The sequence below is a fragment of the Monopterus albus genome, unplaced genomic scaffold (genome assembly GCF_001952655.1).
Source record: "Monopterus albus unplaced genomic scaffold, M_albus_1.0 scaffold10.1, whole genome shotgun sequence".
Taxonomy (NCBI): Eukaryota; Metazoa; Chordata; class Actinopteri; order Synbranchiformes; family Synbranchidae; genus Monopterus; species Monopterus albus.
Genome location: NW_018127890.1, coordinates 66,205 through 84,703, shown reverse-complemented (window position 1 = coordinate 84,703; position 18,499 = coordinate 66,205). Strand labels below are relative to the sequence as shown.

The 18,499-nt window shown below is 39.0% G+C and overlaps 3 protein-coding genes across 3 annotated transcripts in view; all 3 read right to left on the bottom strand.

Annotated features, from left to right (window-relative positions):
• Window positions 1-2,539: 2,539 nt before the first annotated feature.
• kifbp (kinesin family binding protein) lies at window positions 2,540-11,063 on the bottom strand. Its single transcript, XM_020590003.1, has 13 exons — window positions 10,565-11,063; window positions 10,170-10,268; window positions 9,636-9,715; window positions 9,450-9,508; window positions 8,872-8,996; window positions 8,602-8,695; window positions 6,678-6,790; window positions 6,194-6,343; window positions 5,765-5,839; window positions 4,853-5,015; window positions 4,520-4,694; window positions 4,241-4,426; window positions 2,540-4,011 (listed from the first exon to the last, which is right to left on the bottom strand). Exons 1-13 carry the CDS (start codon window positions 11,018-11,020, stop codon window positions 3,873-3,875), a joined length of 1,914 nt encoding a protein of 637 aa, XP_020445659.1. The 5' UTR covers window positions 11,021-11,063; the 3' UTR covers window positions 2,540-3,872.
• A 958-nt stretch (window positions 11,064-12,021) lies between these two features.
• Window positions 12,022-15,910, bottom strand: mpc1 (mitochondrial pyruvate carrier 1). The gene is made up of 5 exons (XM_020590047.1): window positions 15,694-15,910; window positions 14,685-14,688; window positions 14,338-14,434; window positions 13,520-13,652; window positions 12,022-12,917 (listed from the first exon to the last, which is right to left on the bottom strand). The coding sequence occupies exons 1-5, from the start codon at window positions 15,762-15,764 to the stop codon at window positions 12,893-12,895; spliced, it is 330 nt and encodes a 109-aa protein (XP_020445703.1). The 5' UTR covers window positions 15,765-15,910; the 3' UTR covers window positions 12,022-12,892.
• Window positions 15,911-16,765: 855 nt separating this feature from the next.
• The window catches only part of LOC109954481 (globoside alpha-1,3-N-acetylgalactosaminyltransferase 1-like), a 16,505-nt gene continuing 14,771 nt past the window's right edge, over window positions 16,766-18,499 (bottom strand). Inside the window, exons 6-8 of the mRNA XM_020589836.1 lie at window positions 18,253-18,386; window positions 17,999-18,076; window positions 16,766-17,670 (exon numbers count right to left, since the gene is read on the bottom strand). Of these exons, the coding sequence (XP_020445492.1) occupies window positions 17,523-17,670; window positions 17,999-18,076; window positions 18,253-18,386 (360 nt within the window). The 3' untranslated portion in view covers window positions 16,766-17,522. The remainder of the gene's footprint in view (window positions 17,671-17,998; window positions 18,077-18,252; window positions 18,387-18,499) is intronic.

Below are 18,499 nucleotides of genomic sequence, written 5' to 3'. Positions count from 1 at the left end.
AAATAAACATTTGGTTAATGTAATAACGACCCTCCGGCAGATGAAAATATGACATATACTGTATTATCATCACAGTCTCACAATTCCAAACACTAGAAACAAAAGAATCAAAGCTGTAGGGCTGCTGCCATTTGCAGAGGTTTTTCTTGTCCTATCAGCCTATGATGCATCATTTAGCTGGAAATACAACCAGACGGTGTTGTAAAGCTGCTACATCCCGACTGTGAGAACAGATGTCAGTCGACACGAATGTGAAAGTAGCATTGCTGCAGTTACTTGTGTATGACAAACTGTGACGCAGTGACAGTTTGGGAGTTTTAAAAAATGATTACGCTAGCTTACAATGGTCCTCAGTCGCTGTTGCACTTCCGCTTCGCTGACATGTCTTTTGTGGTTTTAGTATTAGATGTCTTCAAACTGAATCAATGAAGAGGTTAAAATTAATGCTCTAGGACAAACTGCAATTTACATCTCAATCAGTATTATGACTTCTATGTTGTATGTGTGTGGGGGCTCATTATCTGGCTAAATGCAATTGTGAAATAGATGTCAATTCTCTTGATCTGCTGTTTCACAATTGAAGAAAGATTTATTGTAATAAACATGCAATCAGATAAAAACAGATGTATGTGATCTCTTTCACACTTTGGACTGATTAGAACAAACCTAGTTGGACTGCGTTCTGGGTTTGAGGCCGGGCCGACCCAGGGCCTTTCTGTGCGGAGTCTGCATGGTCTCCCTGTGCCTGTGTGGGCTCTCTCCGGGTACTCCGGCTTCCTCCCACAGTCCAAATCATAGTCAGGAATAAGTGGTATAGATAACAGATGGAAATATGTCACTTACAGTATGAGTGTGTGAGATGTTGGGTAGGCTAGTGTGTCATTTCCTGCAGGAAAATAGAAATTAGTAATTGATGTTACCACTTCTTGCAGCATCATACTGATCTTTCTCTCTCTGTGTCTTCTTCTCCTTTTGTCTGACACAGTCAAATAGGAAGCATTAAAGAGACATAGGGACATAGAAGAAGAAGAAGAGCATAAAGACAGTCCCAGGGAGGAATGTAGTATTCACCCCACAAGCCCCTTCCCCACTGTACAAGAACTTAACAAATATTTGACAGTGCTAACTGTAACATGTGTACACACACACACACACACACACACACACACATTCTAATCTAAACCTTAAAACCAAGTCTCAACCCCCCAAAAGTCTGTTGAAGTTGAGGACCAGCTAAAATGTCTCCTTCATCTTCATTGTACTTATCTCATGATAAAATGTACTGTGTGATAAGAAGCAGTTTTTCTGTGGAGTTCTTGTAATACAACTATGGTTGGAAAAGTTAACTGGGTTGTTATTTATGTGGTCAGTGATTCTAATGTCAGCATAAATAAACTGCTGCTGGGATTTGTGGTGTTCAGTTTTCTTCTTTAAATCTAAGGTCAATAACTGATACTATTGATACCAGTAAAGAAGGAACTCCAAAAGAGGAAACTGAGGGCTAAGACTGTGATATACACTTTTTCAGCAGTCACACATCTTCTTTGTGTCATTGTGTGTACACAATGACACAAAGACATACAAACATTATAAAGCACAGTTTGTATACACATTGTATGGTGTGTAAAAGGGTGTGTGTCTTTCTGGTTCCACACAACACACACATGGAAGGAAATCCAGTGTAAAAGAGGATTACATTAAGACAGGACAGACAGTGGAGAAACACCCAAAGATATAAGATTTATTAATGATGCAAATTTGGTCTTGATCAGCTGTCAATCAATGATTTTTCTAAAAAAGTGCTGATTCAGTGTACCATAAAGAAAAGTTGGGTCTATGTGGTATCACTTCAAAGTTTTTCATAAAATGTGACAATCACAAAACCACAGATGTCACCAGCTGGGTTCCTCCCATCACTAGTCACTGAAGAAACAGAATTCAAGTGCTGCGTATGCCTTGGACTTCTGTGAGTTGCATTTTAAGCAAGTTATGCTTATTTTTACAGCTCTTAGTGCCACAGAGCATGCACCTCTTCCTTTTTATCTCTATTATCTGTTAATGGTTGAACTGAGTTGTGTGCTATGCTGGGGACATGGTGCCACTAGTCTCTACCAAATAGAGCAGAGCCACTGTCCTGCTAGGTTACATCTTCACCACAAAGCCCTAATGGTTTTGGAAAGGAAATGGCACAGAGTAAGGCAAAGTGGCATGGCGTCATAGTTAGCTGGAAATTGCATTAGTGCACACATCTGACCACTGTTGCAAATGCTTCCTGTTACAAAATCATGCAACTGCATCTTAGAATTTACAGATGGTCCCGGTTTACTCCAGTCCAGCAGACAGAAATGAAAGACCTCACACAGGGACAGCTGGTGATTTTTTTCTTAGGTCTTTTTACTATTAATATGAAAAGTTCCATTTATCTCTGTCACCTCTAACACAATTTGTTAACATATAATATGGAAACATGGAGAACACAACAATAAAGATGTATACTGTTAATTTAAAGATGTATACTGTTAATTTTAAGGGACATCATCAAATTGTCAGTTTAAGGCATAATTCAGTTTTCATAGACTGTCATTTTTCAGCATTAATTTAATAGTCTGGAAAACCTGAGATCATTTTAGCCCTCACATACCTGTTCTGTTATGTGGGGCTGTACCAGAGAAATGCTATTTTACACCCAACTTCTGATTACAAGGGGAAAAACACAAGATTGTCACATGGAATAACTGTGCATTAAATTTATTGGTTGATTATATTTGCATGAAGTTATCTGTTATACAAAAACAGGATGGCATGCGACTCCTCAGAGACAGGAACAACAGACACAGTTCAACTCGACCACGGCATTATGCAGCTATGATGTCTAACAAACCAACAACAGTGTGGTCAAGTCCACTTTATGACTTCATGTTACTGGGATGTTGTTTCTGACATTTTGAAAAACAGGCATCTCAATTCTAAGGAGCCAACTGTACCTCTGTTTACTGCATGGTTACGGTAGGCCTTAACATTTGTTTTACAAAGTAGCTGAGGAAACAGTCTTAGTGTGCTAGAGTGCTTTACAGAAAATAAAGCCACACCAAATAAAATAAAACCAATATGATTAATAAAATCATCAGACTAGGGTCACAGAGAACACCTGAGACATGAAAAGAAAAAAAAAAAATCTTATGTACATGTCCACCTCAAACATGCAAAGGGAACCTGCTCAGTCCAGGCATGACTTTTTTATCTTTTGATTTTTTTCTGCATAGCTAGAAAAAAAAAAAAAAATAAAACAATTTCACAATAAACCTACCAAGACTGGTTATACAGTCACGATGCCCATTGTGTTTTACACCGCTCTGGCTGGGAAGAAAGTACTGATCTAAAGAGGCAAACAGGACTGGGTCAATTCAGATTCAGCTCAAAGGGCTGAATGTTTGAATATACCAAGTAATCACAAATTAGGATTGAACTTAATGAAATTACAAGAAAAGTGATTTCCTGTCACTGCGTGGGATCCTAATTTGTGATTATTGAATAATATCATCAGGACAATGCACCAGCTTTTTCTGAGCACGGTGGAACCCGTATATAAATAATGTAACCAACCATTAGCGTTTTTTTTGTACTATGACATTTTGATTTTGATTTTGAACAGAGTACATTTTCTGTGCTGAGAAGGCAATATGAGCTATATATGTACAGCATGTAATGTGTTCAAAGGTCGCGCAGGTGAAAGCAGCATGCCCACTGCACAAAACAAATCAAAAAAACAAGCTGTCACCAACACAAATGCAGTAAAGCAAGCAAGTCAGTTATCAAATTCTCTGGGAAGGATTTAGTCAATCAAATTTGCAGTTTGTGAACAATTACATCCTTCAGTTGTGTGCAGCCTGCCTTGCTTTGAGGCGGTTGATTTTGAGAGGGAGCAGGTCGACCATCTCCTTACTCAGCTCCAACTCCGTCTCCACAGCGGCTGCTGCCTCAGGGTGGGCCTCACAATACTCCACCACGTATCTAGACAGCAAATGGAGGACAACAATTATGGTCAACGTGTTATACATATAAGGAAAATTGACTAAGGTACACCCCCTACTCCAAGCCTTTTCACTCATTTCCACCAAATAGGCCTGTCACTCACTCTATTTTCACCTCACTTCTTTAATAACATTGGCTTATTACTGTCATCCTATAGAGCACTCCTATTCAAATGTATTGCCATAAATTAACAAATATATGTTCATACTTGTAGTCTTCCAGAGATTTGCTGAGGTTTTCCAGCTGAGCAGAAGGTGAGGAGCTGATCAGTCGGCTGTGCAGTCGAGCCACTCTGAAGCGGGCCACCAGAGCTGGTCTGAGCACCTCCTCCTCCAGGTGCTCTGGAAACTTTCCCTCCGGGGAACGCAGGGAGTCTAGGAACATCTGGAAGTACCTGGAGAGGAGAGGATTACAAATCGCTCAGAGCGAGTAATGTAGATGAACAGAGACACACACGGGTACTTGCATACAGACAATGTGCATTCACTTGACAGAGGCAGAGCAGAGATGGTTGAATTTCTTAATGGTGTGGTTATCTAGAGACTGTGTGTCTGCTTGTCTGTTGGCAAGTGTCAGTTTCAGGTCCATCATTTCATTGTAGGTCTCAGCCAGCTCAAACATCAGCTGTCTGCGGATCATTAGGTAATACTGGGAATTCAAGTCTGTAGAGAAACGAACAGTGAGACAAAGTCAGAGTTAATAACATTGCATGGACAGTTACTTTATTTTAGTGTTTTCTACAGTACTTATCCTGTGAAAATATTCAGAGACAAAGGGAAAAAGAACATTTTGCAACTCAAGAACAAAGTAAGCTTGGTACCACTGCAGATTGGTTCTAGCATGTCCACTCTTCGTTTGTGCATTTTGCAGCGTCGCTCAAGGTCCTCTTCAAAGAAAGCCAGGGCCCTGAACAGAGCACTATGATCCTGCAAGATCTCTATGTGGTCCGTCACATATCCATCCATCTGAAAGTACTCCTTGGCCTCCAGGGAAAAACAAAAGGATGAGAGACAGTCGCAAATAAAGATCAGCTACAGACCATAACAGTTCATAAATAACAGGGAAAGGCCTTTCTGACACTGATCTACTTTAAATGAGACAGTTGTGGGAGCAGCATGAGGAAAAGGTTTTGGAACAAGTATTGGCCCTACAGACTGCACGATCCAGTAACCAGTGGACCTACATAAATGAAGAAAAAGGATGGACTCCTCATTTAATCAAATCACAACTTTTACTGGCTCAGAAATGCTGGTTTTGTGCTCCCTACACAGAGATAGGAATTTCTCTCATTGGCCTTAAAAACAAAACATTTCTGAAGGGCAACTCTGCCATTAATATGATTTTGTAATGTGATTCAGACAGCCACACTTCCTCTAGTATGATTAAAGTTAAATCTCCTTTTTTGTTAATAAAAAGACAGTTTGACATGTGTTGGACAGTCCAAGAAAAGGAGCACCATCATGTTGATGATATCCTGTACCTGGTGCAGATTTGCTTCTTGGGAAGAGTGGTACCAGTGCAGTGCAATGTGGCTGAGATCAGACTCAGCTCAAAAATATGTTTTTACTGTGTAGCCCGACTTTTTAATGCAATTTTGTTTTTTTGCCAATGAAACTGCTTTTAATATTCACTTTTGCTGTACTGTCATGGGTGTCTGTTTACTCAAACACATCTATTGTTGATGATTGGAGACTGCCCAACCAATTTGCAGTGTGCGCCATGTTGTATATACCTGTGTGACATAATTCTGCCCCACCAGAAATACAGCTCTGGCTTCGGTGAAGTCCAGAGGGAACAAACAGTTCACCTATAAAACAAAACATAGATTTTGATTAAATCTATTATTATTTGCAGAATGGAGCCCTCTGATGATGCAGCAATCTTAATTGGCCATTTATTGCCAGATTTGTCTTTAACTATCTTTTTGATATGTGGACTGATACTATGACACCAAAAATATTTTATTACTGAAACATGACATTGAAAAAATAACTATCATTATGATTCATTATGAATGAAGTCTTTCTGCTGCTACTAACAAAAATACTGGTGACTTTGATAACAATTAGCAGTATCCCATGACATAACAATAATATGAAAATAGTTATAATAATAGCATTGCAAACAGCACCAGAAGTAGCATCAAACATAATATAAAGACCTTCTCTTCCACGCTAGTGATGGAGTCAAAAGTGTCCTCAGAGCCAAACAGCAGAGTGCTCTTCCTGCCCTTCTCTTCTTCCTCCTCATCACGTCTTCTCGCCCTCTTCATCTCTTCTTGTCGATCAGTATCCAGCTCCCCGATGTTGTCCTGGTCACAAAAACAGGTATAACATACACGCAAGCACACATGTAAAATTAGCTAGGTAAACATGGAGTTGCACAGATACTCACCAACAAACATGCACGTTAAGGTTTAGCCACAACAAAACAGACAAGTTAAAGTGACACTCCTTGACATTCTTGGGGTTAATTTAAGCATCAACTTATATGCAAACCTTTTTTTCCCCTTTGGGTTTTTATTGAGATTTTTTTGTGTTCTTCTTTCCCTTCAACCACTGTTCATATGACTAAAGTGTAAGTTAGTCATGTGACTTCATTCCAAAAGTTCTAAAAAGAGCCGCAGGCATACACAAGTGCATTACCTCTAGCTGCTTTTTAGCATCCTGCAGGAGGTTGAGACAGTATTTGATCCAACATCTCGCAATCTCTGCTTGCTTCTGTCTAAGCTGTTCCCTACGCTCACTCTCTGTCTCACCTGTGTCACACAAAAAAGAAAAAGACATTAGGATATATCATGAGAGAGGAAATGAATCATATATATATATATATATAGTCAGTATGAAAAGTTTTCACACCCTTTCATGTTTTCCACATTTTGTAATATTTCAGAATCGTCTTAAAATAGATTCAATTCATTTTTCCCTCAGTATGCACACAAAACTCAATGATAAAGTGAAAAACATGTTTTGAAAATGTATTAAAAATAAAAGACTGAAATTTCCCATTCACAAAAGTATTCAGACCCTTCACGTATTATTTAGTTAAGGCTCCTTTGGCAGCAATGACAGCCTCAAACCTTCTTGGAAATGAAGTTACAAGCTTGACACCTTTCTTTTTAAAATTTCTTCCACTCTTCTTGGAAGAATCATTCAAGGTCAACCAGCTTGAATGGGGAGCATTGGGGCACAGCCATTTTCAGTTCTCTCCAGAGATGTTCTGTTGGGTTCAGGTCCAAACTCTGGCCCACTCCAAGACTTTCCTTAGTGGTATGCTTCGGATCGTTGTCTTGTTGAAATGTTAACCTCCCCAGCCTGAGATCCTGAGCACTCTGGACAAGGTTATCACTCAGAATTGCTCTATATTTTTCTGCATCCATCCTTCCCTCTATCCTGACCGTTCCCCCAGTATCAGACACAGAAAAAACCTCCCCACAGCCTGATGCTGCCACCACCGTGTTTGACTGTAGGGATGGTATTAATGAGGTGATGCTCTATGCTTGGTTTTCTTCATACATGCTGTGGTCTAATAAGTGTGGCCTAATAGTTCAGTCTAGCTGTCAGGGGTCTTTTAGTGAGGAATTCCTTCTGTCTGGCCACTCTGCCATAGAAACCTGGTCGGTGGGATGCTGTGCTGGTGGCTGTCCTTCTGTAAGGTTCTCCCACCTCCAGAAAGAAACTGTGGATCTAATTTATAGTGACCCTTGGGCTCTTGGTTACCCGTCTGAGCAAGGCCCTTCATCCCCTATTACTCCATTTGGCTAGGCGGCCAGATATGTGAAGACCAGTGGTGGTTCCAGATCTCTTCCATTTGAGAATGGTGGAGGCTGCTGTGCTCTTGGGCACTTTTAATGCTGCAGAAATTTTCTTGTATGCTTCACCAGATCTGTGCCTTGACGCAATCCTGTCTTACAGGTCTGTGGACAGTTCTCTTGACCTCATGGCTTTGTTTTCACTCTGACATACAGCACCAACTGTGAGACCTTATAGAGACAGGTGTGTGCCTTTCCTAATTATATTCAGTGCATTAAATTAGGCACAGATGGACCTCAATCAGTCTGTAGAAGCATCTCAGCGGCCACCGATAGGATACACAAGACCTCAATTGCAAGTGTCATAACAGAGGGTCTGAATACTTAAGTAAATGGGATATTTCAATCTTTTATTTTTAGTACATATACAAAACACTCCAAAAACCAGTTTTTACTTTATCGTTGCAGAGTATTGTGTGTGGATTGATGAGGACAAATGAAACTGAATCCATGTTAAGATGAATCTGAAACATAACAGAATCTGGAAAACTTGAAAGGGTCTGAATATTTTCCATATTGATTGTATATCAGAATGAAATGAAACGGAGGGAGAAGGAGTCAAAGAGAGGAAGCAAGGTAATAAATATGGGAGGGAAGTAGGACTGGTTGCAAAACTGTAGCATTACTTTGCCCACTGTTGTGCTCTCTCTAGTTTGACTCATTATAATTGTTTAGGGGTCCAGAATCCAAAGGAAATAAGAAAATCAGCTTGCTTATTTTGAAACGTATATTAGACAAAGCTTTAGACAGATACATACTCTCCTGTGCTGCAGCCTCAGAAGGAACCTCTCCTGCCAAGCCAGATATGACAGTTGCTGCCGAAAGGCAATGTCTACCTTCCATGTATCGACCCTTAAACAAACAAAGATTTTAACAAACCAGAACTGAACCATAAGGGAACTCAGACTTTTCACTTCTGGTGAAAACTGTGTAACAAGGAAAAATACATACAAATATTTTTGGGAGATAATATGAGTATCCTTTTAAATTTGAGGCTTTAAATCAATTGTTTTCAATCTAAGCCCCACCTTAGTGATGTAATACTGTGATAGTGTAGCAGCATTCAGGGCCCACTCCATTGGACTGAACTGGTTTAGCTGTAACTGTCTCTGCAGGGTACAGTGACAGTAGGTGGCAGCATGCTCAGTTTGACCTGGAAGACAAAATACTATAGTTATTATACCTGTTATAAAATAAACCAACATTAACTTAGATCAATAGGAATTAGGGATGGACAATGATTTTAAAATATTCGAATAGACATTACATTTGAAAAAACTGAATATTTCATGCGACTTTAGTTTTGTCTTTAAAAACAGAGTCACTGTTTTCCCTCGCTTTTACCGGCACCTTGAAATAACGCAATAACAAGGTCAGTATTATCATTATACTACAGCACCAAATACAAACAGCAGAAACATGCAGAGAACATAGTCATCAAGGAAACCAGTCATGGCACAACTGGATAAACTGTATGGTGATAATGCATGTCAGCTGGGCAGTCGTTTGACAAGCGCTAAAAAGGTGTCTTCATACATAAATTTACATTGTCCTGGAAAAACAATATACAGTTCTATTAATTTGACTCAAACAAGGTCAGACTCACCAAGGTTTTTATAGACTTGAGCAAGGTAGTACATGGTATGGGTGTAGGCCAACTCAAACCTGGCAGGTATAGAAGGAAAGATGGATCAAAGGGAAGAAGATGTTAATGGAGAAGACAAAATAACATTTATATAGACAGGTAAATCTGCAAATGTGGACCATGGGGATGTTGGAGTTTACAAGTTACCTCTTGGTCCTTTCCTGATGTGTCAGCAAGTTCTCCTCAGTAGTAAAGTACTCTGTCATATCAGTGGGAGGACTCCCATCCTGAAAAAACATAAGTTAATAACCATCGCTGCTGATCAAGACAATCTGGTCAATGTCATTTTCAATCACAGACATGTTGGCTCTGCACTGTTGCCCTCCTGTTTCTATAAGAAAAATATACTCCTCAGTGAATTTCACTTTTGAGTACCAATGGCAAGATAACATTGCTCCCTTCTGCTATCTGCAGCACAGTATTCACATTTCTACCTAATATGAGTGTATACATTTTAAGCACAATTCTGATAATGCAGAATAATGCAATGCCTGGGGTATGTGCAAATCTTTTTTTTTTTTTATCAAAAACACTACAGTGCCATGCTTGGTCTTGGTTCCTGACAGACATAAATTATGGCTATGTGACACTTGTTGATGGAGAAGTAAACTGACAAGAATAAATAAATGTGCAAAATGTCTGCAGCTTCGGATAAACAGACACACAAGGGCCCAACCTTACCTCTTTCATATAGCGTTGATAGAGGGATTCTGCTGTTTCCAGAAATCCCTGAGCTGTCTCTGTCTCATCTCGGCCTGCCCAAAGGATGCCCAGCTGGTTCTAATAACACAGACATCCAACACATCAGCAGCAATAAGTGATGAGCATCATCTCATCATCTGATCTCCAACTACAATAAGAAAATTGGGATAAGCCAAGAATAATCTATTCCTTTATTTGAATGTGTACTGAGTGTAGCACTTCAGTAATTGCGATAGTTACTTTCCCCCATTAGCTACAGCACATGCCTTTCCCCTTTTTGTTTAAAAACAAACAAAAAATTCTGCAAACTGCACACTGACAGCTAGCTAACGCAAAGCTAAGTGGCACTAGCTTTAGCATGAAGCTAACGTTACCCTGACATGGATAAACAGCGACACGTTCTCGGACGACACCCTGCATCTCTCCAGCAGTTTCACACAATTCATCATATGCTCTTGCCCAGCTGACAGCTCCTCTGTGTCGACGTGGTTGACTCCGAGATAGTACTCCACAGCCCCAAGTCTAGCGGCCCGGAGCCCGGCGGGCGAGTCACCGCTGAAGCCCCGAGTGAACACATCAACCCTCTGCCCGTCCACCAGCTGCTCTGTTGGCCGCTGGTCGCCGCTATCTCTGCCCCTGTCTTCGTCACCTTCCCCAGCTTCAAAACCCTTCAGCGAACAGTATATCTCGCCGAGGAGCTCCCTGGCTTTGTATTTGGAGCGGAACGGGTCATTTTCTGGGTCATTTCGTGATTCTACTTCTGTAAGGTGTTGTGAATTAGTGAACTTATCGCATATAGCCCTCCACTCATTACTACTAAAGGCCGCCATCTTGCATATGGGTGGTTCTGGGTCTTCTTCTTCTTCTATTACCTATTGTTGTTGTTGTTGTACTTCTTCTTCTATGGTTTAAGTCATCGTAGACACAACTGTGCGTATTACTGCCCTCCGCAGGCATATAATATGAAATGGTCAAGTTTAAATATCCTTGAGTATAATCCTGTATTTTGTAAAAACGGAATAACTGCCCTTGTAATCAATTGGTTTTTCTCAAGTTGGCTAAGCAATGTTTTAACTGAAAAACAAGAATAAGGTTTTTGAACAATTTACTTTTTTACATGCTATAATTCATACAGTATAACAAAATATGAGGAACTGTCTCAAGACTACCACTCGCATACTCAATTTGGATGTTTCCTTACTATCTGCATCCCTGCAGTTTCCATAAGTATCAGCGGTTTTCCTAATAATAGGTTGAAGACTAAAATAATGTCTCCCACTCACTTCCTTTTCCCATTGATGTTGCTACTCCATCTCAATACCTTCTTTGTTTTTAATTCTGGATTTATTATTCCATCAGCTAATCTGAGACTGATGGGATGCAAAAAGGCTTGGCCATCATATTTAGAACAATTAATATGCATTTTACATTAATTAATCATAAGGGAAATGTGTATATCTTGTACACTAAGGCCCCTTTGGATTTGATCAAAACAGGAAATTCCAGTATGCCATATTCACAATTGTGACTGTGAAAGAAAAGTTGGTTCACAGTGTCTACCAGGATGATAATGACTGATATACTGAAATAAAGATATGAATTAACACCCCATTCATCCCCCGTTAAGCTGATATGTAAAAATATGTTTAATAATTATTGCTAATTTATCAAGAGCATTAGGATGCAGAACAAAATGTGTGTAAATACGGAGCAGTGGCCTCTGATGCTGGAAAGGAAACATGCGTAGGACTTGAGGACAAAACAAATACAATGAAAACTACAGTTGCACAGCTGAAGTTAATCAAAAACAATAAGTCATCCACCCACCAAATTGTGTTCAAGTTGTTTATAGTCAATTTATTTTAACAAACCCAGAGCCTCAAATCATCAGTTAGGGAAACATAAAATTAATTCTACAACAATAAATTAACGTGAATGAGATGTTAGAACAACACACTGTACATTTTTTCAGCATTGACAGAAGCAGCTGCTCTTGCCCATGGTTGTAACCTAGATAGTCTCAGCTTTATTATAATACAGTGTGGACAGTTTGACCACATAACTACTATGTATGATTTAAACACCTCCTTATACAATTATTTAATATTAATAGCTTGTTCCAGGGAACAACAAACAGAAAACTTTGCGCTCTGTGTATTTTGTGGGTTTAAGAAAAGGCAAATGACTGAACATACATATTAACTAGCAAAAAATTTGCTACAGTATGGACATGTTTGGTGAACTGTTCTCAGGCTTGTTTCTCTGTAAAATGTCATTAATATTTAGATTACTGAGCTGGTTAGAAAGTAACAGATACATTAATTCTGATGATCTGAAATGAGATGATGATTGTGATTAATGACAGTTCAAGCCTAGTCTGAAAGTGTAAAAGGCATCCAACTGTCAGGCTGGTTAGCTGACTGTACATTCACCCACACTGTGTCATGTTTAACATTGCAAAAATCTAAAAATAAAACAGTAAATGACCTTCATTCTTAAAGGAAACCATCTCTGTTTTTTTCATTGTAGTAAAAAATGACAAATGTCAAGAGGATGGTCAATGATAGTAACTTCAGGCTTAAAATTTAAGTGTCACTGTTTCAATAAGATAAAATGTTTTGATGCATGAGTTTTGCTGTCCTGGTTTTGGGGGTTTAGGCGGCTGCAGCATGGTGCCGTTCTGCGTCTGCTTCCTTCTGCCACTAAGAGCTCATCTTCTTCTCAATGCTAAAATAACAGAGAAACAGAGTATACACAAGGCTCTTTTAATTACATGACCCCATTTTCCTAAACTTCACCATGTTTATGGCTAAATGCAGGTAACTTTCAGTTTCACGCCCCCTATAGGAGTGCATAAGGGAGCAGTGCTTTTCCTTTTGACTCCTGTTGAGTCAGAGATGAAATAATGAATAAAATCAAAAGCCATGGTAGCTAAATAAGAACCAGGTTAAAAATAATTAGACACATTTTTGTTTGGACATTTGTTGGCATTACAAATGACAGAACATTCAAGAAAGAACTTAAGATCATATATGAAACGGCTTTGAACCTACAAGCTTCACAACAAAACAAATAAATGGCAGGCTGCTACACTATCTGTAACATCTCTATCATTTCTTTAGTAAAGCAGAATGGGACAGCTGTTGGCTATAATACCAGCAATGATTTGGAATGGATGGAATTGTTCTGTAGGCTGACTAAAGACTATATCATGGTATAAAGCCACCATTTCTGGTGAAATATGGGTAAGAATATTAGCAAATATTTAAATCCAAAAATCTGTTGTTCACAATGACAAAGAAAAAAAAACATGCTAGAATATTGCTTACTTGTATTTGATGAGACGACCACCCTGAATTAGCTGTGCTGTCTCGTTGGTTATATGGCAAGCAAACAGTAGCCAGTTACGTGGCTGCACCTTGTAGGCGAACCTCATGAAGAGCAACGAATAGCAGCACAAAGCTGAGAGGAGGCAGGAAACACAGACTACAGTTATTACCTTTATAAACAAATAGTTATAATGTACAGAAGCACTCTGCTTTCAAGGAGGATCTTGTCTTTTAATTATGACCCACTATCTCATAATTATGATATAATGCAGAGACTGGAACCAGGGTTTAATTTGTGCTGGAGCAAGCTGGATCCAGATCTGACACCTCTCAAAGTGTGACTGGCACCTATTGTGATGGACCTGGCAGCTCATTTACAAATGAAAGAAATGTCATATATGAATAATATATACAAAGTCCATAGTTTTTTTTATACAACTAAAATTTGAATAGTTAAATATAATTAAAACACTGACCTGAGGTATTCAAGAATCCTTTAATAATCAAAGTTATTCAGTAATATCAGTCAGTACACATCCAATAGTACAGAGCAAAATGTAACCATTAATAGCTTAAAAAAAGGGGGTGGGCAGTTCGAAGAAACACACAGGAACTGCTTTAGAAACACTGGGTGTTTAAGATTTTTTTTTCTCAGTGTTGACATAATTCAGTGATACCTGTCAATACATCCAACAGTACACAAAAAAAATAAACTGCTGACAGTTAGTTTGGCGTTCTTAAGGTTCCAAAAACATAAACAAATACAGGCTGAAACATCATCCACATTGCAGCCCTCATTATCAGTATGTGTGTCTTACCAAAGGTCATTCGACCACTGATAATCTCAGGGCTCTTCTTCATATCTGTGATGGCAGCTATGGGAAGACCCCAGTTCGCTACAGGACCCCAGAAATGCTGCGTGCGTGCACGCACGCACGCAAACACACACACACACACACACACACACACACACACACACACACACACACACACAGAGTGACAAAGTATAGTTGGGACCATAAAGATTTGAAAATTATGCCACTACAAATATTTCGTATCAGGTTCATATTTAGGACTAACCAGCAGAAACCATAAAAGAAGAAAAAAGCAGACAGTCACAAAATGAGGAGAGATACAGATGTGATGGCTGATCATGGGGACTTACCGTGCTGTTGAAGTTTTTATTTGCAGGGTCACATAGGAAAGGAAAAAACATAAATACAGATAAGACATAGTGATATGAGCCAGGTCACACAACAGCAGCTGCCACCAAGATGAGGATTCAGGTCTGTTTCAGCCAATTCACAAATGACAGGAGGCAAAGTCAAACTGAAAGAACCCAGGACCCAAGGTATTGACAGAATATCTGCTTCATCTCCCCATCACTAAATAATGCCTTACATAACATTTTTGCCCCCAAATGTAAATGTTAAATTACGCTTAAAACTGGGAATCCAACGCAAGCTGATAAACTTACTGATTACTGTATAGCTACATGAACAAAAAAAAAAAAAAAAACCCAGAGATAACTCCTTGTCCATCTGTGACAAGTGTAAACAAAGATGGCTTCTTTCGTCGCTGCGACATCATCTTTACTCTTAACTTTCAAACGTGGCTGAACTGTGGCAAGTGCACACACCACCAGGGTACGCTCACACTAACCAGTGTCTTGAAAAAATGTCAAGTAGCAATAAAAATTTGTCTCTAAATCCAGGTGTGACACTGGCCACAACTTCATCGCGCAACCCAGTTCAAAACTGTTATTGGATGCAAAGTTTCCCTGTCTCTATCAGAGCTCATCACAAGTTACGACCTACTTTTAAAAACCGTTTGATATTTTGGTGGGTTTCTAAAGCATGACAACATATTTCTCACAAGCAGTCCACGTGGAAAACATAAAAACGAGTAAATCCAAAGTAAAGTGTGCCGTTCCACACAACGTTAAACCTCATAAACTGGATTTAACTCAACGGTACAACCCCAAAATAAGCACAATTATCCTTGAAAACTAGCAAAGAAAAGCGAAGCCACCGAGGAAACAGTAACTTAACAAGCCAGGAGAGTAAATTCGGCTGAATGTTAAACATTAACGTTACCTTCACACGACTGCTACGGTCATTTAGCTATATTAGCATACGAGCTAACACCAAAATCTAGGCGCCTCTAATACATACCTCATCAAATAATCCCTGAACTCTTTACTCTTGAGGTGATCAATGGCTTTCCGTGCAAGTGTCCCCGCCATAGTTTAATGCTTGAATGGTTTCTGCTTTAGCTGAAAACAACACTCTCTTTATGTTGAAGGGCGACTCGAACCTAAGCTCAGACTGTGAGGCTCAGAGGACAACTGGTCAAATGACCAACCACAACGTCGACTCTTCTTCTACTATTGATATTTGTGGCAGGCCAGACACAGCGATGGCGTGTTGCTGCCCCCACAGGCCATTTACAGTATTTTTTGTTTGAATTAAATTCTTGTGTTATCTATTCGTCTCAGCATAGGCTATTATTTATTGTATACTTAAGGTGTCAGATATGGAGCGGGTGAGAAATACCGAAAAAACATCAGAGCAACTGTAATTGCAAAGTGGGTGCTGATGAGATTTATATGTGGTTTTATGACTAACCCAAACCCTAATCGCATTAATTGACAAAGTTGCAATTGCTATTTTTGTGATTTGTGGCTCTGTGTTAACCAAGTTTAATGGACCTCTGAGGAAATAGGTGAAACCCTGTGTAAAGTATTATAAATACTGATACAGTCTCCTCATATGAAATATGGTCAAACTATTCACAAGCATTAGGTTTCATTCATGCAGTCAGTGGCTTGCTCGCTGCATCCACTGCACAGTATCTACTGTAGTAGTGATGAGAAAGTGACTTTTCTGGTGGCAGAAAAAAGAATGCTGGGTTTTAAGAGGTAAAAATTAAATAAAATACTACATTACTAAACAGCCCCCTGAGGGCGCCACAAACGAATTGTGGTGGAAAAGACTGTGATAATTCAGTGATAGTTTTTTTTTTTTCCAACTTAACTCCAATGTGCAATTTTAACTGGAAGTGCAGTGACAGTCCAGCCGTTATTCTTTAGTTGGACATCTGTACAATACTGGTTGCACTGTGCTGTGCTTCCATAGCACAAGAAAAACTAATAAAACTGGGGATTTTAATTCATAAGAGAAATACTCTGGTACATTTTTAAAAGATTGTATTTAGGTCATGTCAAGAATATCCCTGATTGTCTCAAGTTGTTTTGGTTTTTGTTGAATAATCAAGTAAATCTTAACTAAACATCCACTCCTTGCAAAAAAAAAAAAAAACCAAAACAAAATCTGTGCTTTTATTCTAATCATGCAATATACTTTTGTTATTCATACTTGAAATTACTTATAAACTACGTGAAACATACTTATATTTCCTCACTAATAAAAAAAGCTCCAAAAAAACTGATTTGCTGCATCAACAACGTTACTGATCAGCACTTGGCCACAAGGCACAGACTGCATGCCTGTACTAAGATGGAAGGACAACATCTAGCAAATGAGCTCAAGCAGACATGCAAGTCAGCAGGACTGTCTGTGTTAATTGTTCTGCTCATTGTTGATTATTTTCATTTTTGGCCAGGAGGAACAATGGGAATGGGTGCTGCTTTTGGCAACAGGGTCACATTAGTTAAGGTGATCTTGTCATTTGCATACTGATAGTTTAATTGGCTGCAGCTTTACTGCACCAAGCGAAGTCTGCCTCATGTAATGCAAATTATTGGGTTATATGGTTTATGACCATGCTCTGAACTATGATAGTCTGTGTTAGGTTTTATATGATGCCCACTAAGTTTTGTCCTACATGTCTTTAGAGACCAAAACTTGAAATCCATTTCTTTAATCCTTCAATAAAAAGAAATACAAAATAGTTGAAACAGCTCATACCACTTATCACATCTATTATTATTATTATTATCATCAGTTTTGTTTCATGTCTTTAATATTGAACTGACTCAACATCAATTTCCACCATTGGGCCTCACTTCTTCATAGTTCTTAACCAACTGGAAGATCCTGACCACTCTGATGTCTGCTGGTACACGATCATAGTCCGACCACAGGTATTCTGGAGACAGTACTTTGGTTGGTTTGTTGTACAACAGGTACCTGCATGAGAGAGAGAGAGACACACACACACACAAATGTGTGTATTCTAAATGTTTGTCTCAGAAATATAGACCATGAGATATGGACTGTCCTTTACAAAGGTTAATAAACAATACAGTGAAAACAATTAAAATTATTTAAGAAAACTGGAAATCTGAGAAAAAGTAGCAGATATAGAAAAGTCTAATTAGACACTGGTAGATTCCAACTTTACATTAAAAATGGAAGGAACAATAAGAAGCAGTGAAAAAATAAATCAGACAACAGCAGAGAAACAAAGACACGTGTGAATGTTTTCATAATGCTGGATTGAACTGTGACACTCTACTTGTTGAGATGACTCTCTTCCTGCCACACAGCCTCAATATTGTTCTTTGCATCCTCCTCTGACTGCTCATAACAGTATCTGATAAAATAAAAGCAGCAGAACTTTGACACAGTGATGCTGGAGTTAAATCTTATTTTTAAATTTCACATTTATTCAAACAGAAAAGGGAAAAATCAAAACTTGGTAAATTAGTAGTGGCATTAATCTCAAAAATAGCATGAAAAATAACCTAGGAGTTAAGTGAGTTTGTTTACTTGACTAGCTTGTACATTTCCTCCAGGCATCCACCCCAAACAGCAGCTGTGTAATAGTAGTCCCCGTCATCAGGAGGGATGTACGCCTTGGACGTGGGCCGACGCTCATACGGAAAGTCTTTTCTTTCTGTATTCTGAGGAAAAAAATTAAAGAAATTAGGGTTTTAAAATGATGAGAGGTTATAGCTGATACTTGTCAAGCCAGTTATTTCTGTGGCTGGGGCGAAAAATAAGGAATATGATTTTA